Source organism: Myotis myotis, unplaced genomic scaffold (assembly GCF_014108235.1).
Source record: "Myotis myotis isolate mMyoMyo1 unplaced genomic scaffold, mMyoMyo1.p scaffold_m19_p_8, whole genome shotgun sequence".
NCBI lineage: Eukaryota > Metazoa > Chordata > Mammalia > Chiroptera > Vespertilionidae > Myotis > Myotis myotis.
Genome location: NW_023416390.1, coordinates 31,294,788 through 31,303,889, shown reverse-complemented (window position 1 = coordinate 31,303,889; position 9,102 = coordinate 31,294,788). Strand labels below are relative to the sequence as shown.

Sequence of the window (9,102 nt, the reverse complement as noted above, 5' to 3'; positions counted from 1 at the left end):
AGGTGGGCCTTCCTGAGGACGGTGCTTTGCACAGCAAGCAATTTAATGGAGCTAAACAAGAGGACCCCAGGGAGTAAAACCCAGAGATGGCCGGTGACCTTGGAGGAGCCAACTGTGGCCTCAGCTCTGAGGAGGCCTGGGGTCTCCTAGGAAAAGGATAGTCCCTTATTGAACCCTCAGTTGCCCAGGAAGGCTTGGGTAATGACCACTGGCTGTCATGTCTGACTGAGTTTCCAGCAACAGAGATGGAGGAAGATCTTGCTGTGGGGCGGTGGTGGGTGGGTGAGCTGCCCCCGGGCCCAGGGTCCACTGAAGGGTTTTTTCCTGGACTGAGCAGAACTCAGGGGAGCCCCCTGCAGTTCCTCTATGGCCACCAGAGGGCGCCCATCTCTCACGAATCTTCCAATCTGTCCTTGCTGTGGTAGACTTTGGGAGTAGGTAGGATGAAGGTGACCCTGGACCCTGAGGATAGGCTCCCAGGCAGTGTTTAATCATGTGATGTGCCAGGCTCAGGACAAGAGGAAAGTGGGTTCTGCTGGAGTCATCAAGGGCTATTCCAGGTCAAACTTTTGGTGGAGTGAAGGGATGCTTGGACAAAGGGTATAGCAGGGAGCTCAGTGCAGATGTAGGACCCCAAGAGAGGCAGCCCTGGACCCTGACTCATGCCTCATGCTATTGTTCTCATTGTGCAGAGGAACAGATACTCAGTAAGGTTCAGTTACTTGCCCCATATTAACTGCCCTGTCTGTGTATGGGGCAGCTTCTCACCTCTTTTCCGGGGAGTTGTAGAGTAGTATCTCTGAGCAGAGCAGGGCTGCAGCCTGAGGGAGCTGGGTTAGACCTGACCCCAACCCTTCACGTTGCCTATGTGGCCTTCCTAACCCCCTTCTTCTGCCTTAAGGTCTCCCTGGGCTCCAGGCTTTGGGAATATCAGCAAGACTGTGCTGTCCTGGGCAGCAGGACGGAGAGCAGCTGGTCAGTCTTACCTTGAAAAGTCAGCAGTCCAGCCTGTGCAGAGGTGTAAGATGGTCACATAGGGTCAGAAGGTCCCTCCTACGAAGCCTTTATCTAACCCTGACCCTGGCAGCAGTTTGGGAACAATTCAATGGGGGAATGGGCATTCTGGGGCCTGAGTGACGCACTGAGGACAGCTAAGCTCTAGTCCCTGTGAAGGGTGAGGCCTTCCCAGAATTCGGGCATCCGGCAGAAACCACAAATGTGGTGGAGACAGGTGTGAAATGGGTTATGCATGGTGTCTCACTAGCCATGTCAGGATGAGGGGCCTTGTTTCTCTTGTTCTTTTCTTTATCTCTGGAGCCTATGTGTCTAGCACAGAAGGCATCTGGTATATATGCGAACTAATGAATGAATGAACAAATGAATGGAATGGACAGAATACTTACCATGTGGGGGAGAAAGTGTTGAATAAGAAGTGGCCCCTAGCCCAGCTGGCCAGTCTTACCTTGAAAAGTCAGGAGCCAGTTGTTCCCAAAAGTGGCTCCAGTGGTTGAATGAACCAAGAGGTCACCAGTTCGATTCCTGGTCAGGACACATGCCCAGGTTGCTGGCCTGGATCCCCAGTAGAGGGTGTGCAGGAGGCAGCCAATCAATGTTTTTCATTGATGTTCCTATCTCTTTGTCCCTCTCCTTCCTGTCTAAAATCAATAAAAACATTTAAAAAAGAAAAAAAGTGGCCCAGGCATGTGGCTCAGTGGTTGAGCATTGACCTATGAACCAAGAGATCATGGTTCAATTCCTGGTCAGGGCACATGCCTGAGTTGCAGGCTTGATCCCCAGTTGGGGCGTGCAGGAGGCAGCCAATCAATGATTTTTCTCTCATCACCGGTTTCTATCTCTCTCTCCCTTCCTCTCTGAAATACATATATTTTTTTCCTTTAAAGAAGTGACCCTTGACCTCAGTGGGCCAAAACACACAAGCAAGTAAATATATAAGCTCACACTGTGAGAGTTGCTCTGCGACAGAGGGCCAGAACTGGGAAGGGCCTTCTTAGACTGGGGACCAGGGAAGGCGTCTGGGAAGATAACACTGGAACTGAGACCTAACATGAAGCGAGTCATGAGAAGTCTAGAAGTCAGACATACCTGTAGCAGGAACAGCAAGTACAAAGGCTATAAGGGAGGACCAAGCTTGCTGTGGACACAAGAGGCTGATTTGGCTGGGGAGCAAGGGAGGTGAGGCACAGGGTAGGCAAGAGCAAGAGGGGGTCCTGGTCTCAGAGTTTTACTTTACCCAGAGGGGCAGTGTCCAGCTTGGTATGGTCCCTGCTGTGTGACTTGAGCCTTGTCTCCTCTTGCTGTGCCCTCGCCCTGGCTTGCCTTATTCAAACCTAGGCCTCAGTTACTCTGGTGCAGCCCAAGTCTCTCTCCTGCCCTCCAGACCTTCATCTCTGGCCCCTTCCCTGTGGTAAATGGCTCCTTCTTGTGCTCAAGGTCTCAGGCCAAAGCCTGGGGGATCCTCCATGAGAACTGCCTCCAACATCCAATTGATCCCTGAATCATAATGCTTTACTCTCCAACATCCAATTGATCCCTGAATCATAATGCTTTACCCTAGATCAGTTGTTCTCAACCTTCCTAAAGCCGCGACCCTTTAATACAGTTCCTCATGTTGTGGTGACCCCCAATTTCATTGTTACAAATTGGACATAATTAAAGCATAGTGATTAATCACAAAAACAATATGTAATTATATGTGTTTTCCAATGGTCTTAGGCGACACCTGTGAAGGGTCATTCGACCCCCCAAAGGGGTCGCGACCCACAGGTTGAGAACCGCTGCCCTAGATGCTGTCTTATGTGTGCCTGATTCTCTCCCTCCCAGCATCTGCCCTTAACCCAGACCCCAGTGGTGTGAGGTGTGGATGAAATACCCTACAATGTCTCCTCCTGTTAGAAGGGGCTAGGGCCCCAGAGACTCTCTTGTGATAAAGCAGTGTGCCCCCAAAGCAGTCAGCTCCAAGGTGAGAAAAGGAACCCCCACATAGCCAGTGTTGGAAGGGGCAGGGTGGGTAGGGAGGGTGCATGACTTCAGTCCCCACCCATCTTTGTCCACACCCAGACCTACAAAGTCAGAACTCCAGGCTATGGGGGGGGGGGGGGGGGGCATGTGTCCCCGACCCTTAATCCCTTTTCTTTCACCCAAAACAAGTATCTCACTTGTACCAAGACACCAGAGATGTGTTTAAGACTATTCAGGAGAGACCAAGGAGGCACAGCTGAGAGCAGGATCCACATATTTAGATGTCACCTGGCGGTGTCCTGCAGCCTCCACCTTGGCATCATCAGCCCATTCCCTGTACCTCCCTCCACAGCTGGGTTGTCAGACCTCCCTGACTAGATTGCAGGAGGCTCCTGCCTATAAAGCTCTCCTGTGGACCCCAGCCTAGGAAACGAGCCTGAGGTTCTTAGTGGGCTCTTAACCGTCACCTTTCCGAGGCCTCTAACTTGAGGTCGCACCACACTTCCTCCAGTTAGTCAAAACTGGCCCACCTATCATCTTTAGCTATGCTCAGGGGGCAGGATGGCCTGCCAGACTAACCCAGGAACTTGTTTCTCCAGGAGGCCAAAGCTTGCAGAATGAGGACAAGGCTGCGATCACTGCCCTGGAAATTAAGTCCTAAGGGATAAGGTGCCACCTACCACCACCAGGGGGAGCCACTCAGCAGACAACCTAATCCACTGAGGCCTGTGCAGGGGAAGGTCAGCTGTCCCATGGAAAGAGTGCATCCACACGCCTGGCCTGTGCCTCCAGTCTGAGGCCCTAGACACCTTCCAGGGCACACAGGTTCACTTGGCATCCAATAATGTGGTCCCAGGAAAAGGTTTTTGGTACAACCAGTAGACAAAACTGGTAAGCAGCTCTCCCCTCAGCCCCTAACTCCAGTGCCCCGCACCAGACACTGGTGCCTCAAGGACACAACAGTCTCCTCCCAAACTGGAATCTTCAACCTCTATCCCTACCCAGTCAAGAGCTGGAGCCGAGTTCAAGATCATCTCCCACCTCTTTGCCCCTCCCCAGGTTTCAAGAAACCAGAACAGAAACAGGCTTGAGACAGAGCTTTGTTAGAACAACTCAGCAAAATAAAATTCCTGTTTATTGTGGACAACATTGTTTCACACATACATCGAACAGGCCAAAAAAAATAAACAGCAATTTCATAGACAAAAAAAGGGAAAAAAAGAAACCTTTTTATCTTTGGCCTTTTTAACCATCTCATACAAACCAACTACTTATAGTACAGCTAAGTACATACACAAAAAGTTACTGGAATGCTCGGAATAAGATTGTTTTTTTGTTGTTGTTTTTGCTTTTTTTACAAGGTTTTTTTTCTCCTTTGAGATTATAATGAACATGGTCACACCACAAGTAAAGTCAGAAGTAGGACAGAGAATGCTCCGAAGGCTGGTTTGGTCATCCCAAGATCATTAAAAATGGCTGACCCCTAACAATATGTACAAAAATATAAAATGTAAATAAAAAATACAAACAAATTTTCCTTTTTAAAGTACTTTTAAGAAAAAAAGCAGAGCAGGGCCTTGGAAGTTTTGGTTCTTTTTTCCTCCCCTGTTGCAAATTCACGTTGTGGTTTTGGTTGGGTGGTGGAGAGTGCGTGTCATCTGCAGGTGGCGCTGCCTGAGGTGGGTGGGTAGGCAGGTGGGCGGGAGTCTCTACTCGAAGGTGACCACGTTTAGATTCTGAGACGGGAAGTGGAGGGTGAATAGGTCACGGAGGCCTTTAACTTTTCCTTTTTTTGCTGTCTAGTCATCCTCATCGGTCTTCTGCTTCTTGGTGTCAACATCATCATCCTGAGCAGGAAAAATATTGTTAAGGTCCGCTCCAACCCACTGAGCCCACCCACCAACTGCCTCAGCTCCTGCTGATAGTCCCAGAGGCCTTTAAAGCAACTCAGAAATACCCAGCACCCCAAAAACAACCGAGTCCCCTCAGCCCCCAACCCCATCCCTCAAGTCAGAACCCACCTCCCCAACCCCATCCCTCAAGTCAGAACCCACCTCATCATCTTCAGCTGCCCGTTTGCCTGTAGCTGCCTCAGCCTCCTCATCTTCATCTCCATCCTCTTCCTCACCTGGACAACCAAACCTCAGGTGAACCACAACCCTTCAGGAATCAACCAACCAGGGAGGGTTCTGGCTCCCTTCTACCCAGTGGGACCCAGAACTTGGGGGAAAGGAGCAGGAAAAAGGGAAAACTGAACTGCATTCCTTAAGGAATCTCCCAGTAACAGATTTGCCAGGTGTAAATGTCCCTGGATCTGTCTCTGCTGCCTAACAGGGCAGCTGGGGTACCCACAACACCCATGCAGGCACTTGTCTTCAGATGGGAGAAAGAGGACCCAGAGGTGCAAGCACCTGCACCTAGAGAGGCCAGACCCCACTCAGTGGGTGGAGGAACTCTCCATCGGGTGGGACAGTGTAAGACGCAGCTTTAATCTAAAACAAGGAAGGCCCTACTCCACAGGTACAAACCCAATTGTAGGTAGTTCACTGGCCCCCACCCTGGGAGCCAACTCCTCCACCTGTGACAGAAGCCAGAGAAAGGTACCCCCCAAAGGAGGAGACAGACAAGGCTACTCACCATCACCTTCCTCTTCCTCCTCCTCCTCCTCCCCTCCTTCTTCCTCTTCTTCATCTACCTCATTGTCAGCCTCCTGCTCCCCATTTTCCTCATTCTCCTCGACAGAAAACATACCAGGTTATTACCTAGGACAGACCATCACTGCCCAATACACTTCTATAGCCTCAGACCCCTGAAGAGCCACCAGGTGACCCTGACACAAAACCGCCCAGCCTCCTCCCCCACCCCGGACTAAGCCCAGGAAGACAGCGTCTTGGCCAGGAGCAGCTAGGAGGTACTGAGCAAGGTGGACACTCACAGCGTTCCCATTCGCAGGTGCATCTCTTCCATTCTCTGCCTCCTCCACAACTTCCTTCTTCTCCTTTAAGTCCTTCAAAAGGGAAGGAGGAAAAGTCTTTTAAGGGACTCCAGGTATAACACAGTGCTAATCAGATGCCCCAAGTTAAAAGAGCCGCACTTAACACGTGGAGCCAGTGGAAGAAAGGCCACAGATACAGTGTCTGCCTGTGGTCAGGTTGTCTGATTTTTCAGCCCTTCCCTTGAGAAACACGTAAAAGCCATGTGGCACCACAGCCCCAAACCCGTCTGACGAGCCAGGGAACTCTCACACGCACCCATCGGACTTGTTTCCAAGCAGAGGAAGCTCCGCCTCTCAAGTCCTTCTGGGAAGGCAGCAGGTATGCGCCATAAATAGGCAGAGGGAGGACCCTACCACTTCGGGAGTTCCTGTGGGCGGACTAGCCCAGGAAGGGAAGGAGCCAACAGCCAGAACTGGGGAGGCGCCTCACCAGCCAGAGTCCTCGCAGCAGAGCTCCAGCCCCAAGCCCACTAGTCTAGGACCCGGCAAGTTCAGGCCTTTGAAAAACCCCAAATTCACCAACCTCCCATGTCTAACAGCTATCCCAAGGGGCTGCAGATCGCGGTCTGGAAACGGGTTCGGGCTAAGAAACCAGTGCCTAGGCCCCAAACGCCTCTTGCCCTCCCGCGCACCTCAGGGAGCCGAGGCGGCCGGCATTCCAAAGGGCAGTGCCGCTGCGGACGCCCTGAAGCCCCGTAATTTTTTCCATATAGTGTGGCTAGGCCAGCCGCCAACAGACAGGCATCGAACTGCCCCGGGCGCCGTCCAGAAAACAGCCTCGGGGCACCTGTCGGCCCGGTTTGCCCCAGCCCGCCCAACTCCGACCCGACTGGGCGCTGCCCACTCCCGCCCCCTGGCGGCTGAAGCCCTAGGGAACGAGTGGGGGCGGGGAGGCCGCACTGCGCAGGCGCACAGCCCCCGCCCGGCGAGCTTTGCGCGCGGGCTCTGCACGCACCGCGCGCGCAGAGCACGTGGCCCGCGGCCGCCGAGTGTGCCCCTGACCCTGGAGACCCGTAGCCGGCGGGCTGCGCTGGCCCAGTCGAGCACTTGAGGTGCGCACCAGTCTTGCCGGGCTCCGGACGCCTGCGCAACACCCCCAACCCCGCAGTCCTAGAGACGCGGGGTTTTGCGCCTCTGCATTTGGCGGGCAAAGTCCCGCGGGAGGCCGACCCGAAGTCTGCCGGGCTTTTTCGGTATCGCAGCCCCTAGGCCGTCGGGGACGCGCTCCACCCGGCTATTTATTGCCTCTAGTGGGAAATCACCCTGGAGGAAAGCAAGCGCGGACGCCCGCCCCGGGGAGGGACAATCTTCCCATCTAAACTAGACTCTGGCTGTGCCCAGAGCGGGTCGGAGGGAGCCTCTTCAGAAAGCAGGTCGCAAGCCCGGGTCTGCCGGGAGAGTCGCCCCTGGGAGAGCGCCAGAGGTGACGCCAGGGGCACTAGGGTTAAGGAGACGCCAAGGTGACTCGTGACCGTAAGAGACGAGGCCAAGAGCCGAGGGCTAAAAAAGCTGGTCCGCTTTAAAGTGTCGCGCTCCCGCCGACGGCGGAGACACTCCCGGGGCCGGCAACGGGACCGACGCAGCGCGCAGAAGCCCAGCTGTGCCAAACGCGCAGGACCTCAAAACCGAGGGCGGCAATGAACCGCAGCACAGGACCCCGACTACCCTGGCGCCCGGCCCGACCCCACAGCGGGCTACCTGCGGTCGCAGCTTTTGTTCGTCCGCGTCGCCCCGGGAGGAGCTGCGCGCACGGTCTTTCCCGGCAGCCGCGGGGGGCGCCCATCGTCGCCCCGGGGCGCCGCTCCTTCACTTTCCGTTTCCTCCCTCCGGCGCGTGGGCTCTCCCCCGCCAAGCCCGGCTCCGCCGGTGCACTAACGCTGGGCGGCTGCTCCCGGCGCACTGCCCCCGCGAGGACGCCCACCCCCGCCTCCCAACACCTAGGAAGGATGAGCCCTTAAACATCTCCGCCGAGAAAACTGACGTCGCGGGCGGCCCGCCGCCCACTCCACTTATCAGAGCTCTGCGCAGATAAGCCTCGGACCCGCTGCAAGGCGCGAAACGAGGCGACCTAACGCCAAACAAAGAGCAGCGCCGCCGGCGGGCGCTCACCGCGGAGCTGCCACTTCCCGCAACCAGCCCGCATACGCGCCCCCCCAACACTTCCGATTCCAAACGCACTGTGGAGTTTCAAAGTTATTTCCGTGCGCCCGCCGGGCCGACGACCCCTCCGCTGGGCCCCTCTCCTCCCGCCACCGCTCAGGAGAGTCGAGCAAGTTTCCAGAGCCGAGGAGCAGTCTTTCCTCCAGCCCCTCAGCCTCCGCTCCCGCCCTCCCCGAGGCTCCGAGGGTGCCCGGCCCACTCCACGACCGGCATCACGTCTGCCCGCAGCACTTCCCGCCCCCTCCCCCGCACACACAAAGAGTGGGCTGCCTCGCGAGCCTAGGCCGAGCTCTCCGCGGGAGAGCGCAATAGCGGGTTCGGGAAAGCCCAACCGCCGCGCGCCAAACACCGCTCCGGCGACAACAGCGCGCGGACCCCGAAGGGGCGGGCGGCGTCCAGCTCACCTTGGTGGTGATCTCGGAGCTGGTGTCCACGGCCGTGTCTGACATGGTGGGGCACGCCGGTGATCCTATGCAGCGGATTTTTTTTAAAAAAGCGAGAGTTGGAGGACTCTGGCGAAGAAGCTGCCGGAGTCCGCGGCGGTGGAGGAGGCGCGCGGCGGAGGTGGTTGCAGCGAGCGGAGAGGGAGCCACAGGAACAATGCAAAGATGGCTTTTCAGAGCAGCCAGTGGGGAACTCACGCGGCGCCAGAACCTTTAATATAGATTAGTGGGCGGCGCCCGGCCTCCCTTACCCAAATGCTATTGGTTGGGCGCAGGGAGCGGGCGCTCGTTCATTGGCTCCAATCTGAACAATGGGCAAGCGTGCTTAAAGCGGCAGTGCCTTGGTGCGTCCCGCGCTGCGCAGTCGCCGGCCCCTCTGTCATTCAGAGACTGAGTTTGCCGGGTCTCAGCGGCGCCGAAGCCGCGGGGGAAGGGCTCGCGCGCGCGACCTCAGGGCGCGCGCTCTCGCCGCTGTTTTGCTGGGGCTGCCGACACCAAAAGCCAAAGCGCGGCAAAGTTGCCCGC

The 9,102-nt window shown here is 55.9% G+C and overlaps 1 protein-coding gene across 4 annotated transcripts; it reads right to left on the bottom strand.

The window, feature by feature from the left end:
• Nucleotides 1-4,078: 4,078 nt before the first annotated feature.
• Nucleotides 4,079-8,785, bottom strand: PTMA (prothymosin alpha). Of its 4 annotated transcripts, none has more exons than XM_036319733.1 (5): nucleotides 8,539-8,782; nucleotides 5,915-5,986; nucleotides 5,617-5,713; nucleotides 5,034-5,107; nucleotides 4,079-4,826 (listed from the first exon to the last, which is right to left on the bottom strand). In XM_036319733.1, exons 1-5 carry the CDS (start codon nucleotides 8,581-8,583, stop codon nucleotides 4,779-4,781), a joined length of 336 nt encoding a protein of 111 aa, XP_036175626.1. In that variant the 5' UTR covers nucleotides 8,584-8,782; the 3' UTR covers nucleotides 4,079-4,778. The 4 variants fall into 4 exon arrangements, with proteins under 4 accessions (XP_036175626.1, XP_036175627.1, XP_036175628.1 ...); XM_036319734.1 differs by having other exon boundaries at nucleotides 5,617-5,710; nucleotides 8,539-8,780; XM_036319735.1 differs by lacking the exon at nucleotides 5,617-5,713 and having other exon boundaries at nucleotides 8,539-8,785.
• Between the last annotated feature and the right edge of the window lie 317 nt (nucleotides 8,786-9,102).

What these genes read in the sequence shown, in the direction of transcription:
- PTMA (XM_036319733.1), bottom strand. Translation starts at nt 8,583, where the DNA reads ATGTCAGACACGGCCGTGGACACCAGCTCCGAGATCACCACCAAG. An exon ending in GCTCCGAGATCACCACCAAG is followed by an intron (nt 5,987 to 8,538) that starts GTGAGCTGGACG and finishes TCCCTTTTGAAG; the next exon opens with GACTTAAAGGAGAAGAAGGA. An exon ending in CACCTGCGAATGGGAACGCT is followed by an intron (nt 5,714 to 5,914) that starts GTGAGTGTCCAC and finishes TTTTCTGTCGAG; the next exon opens with GAGAATGAGGAAAATGGGGA.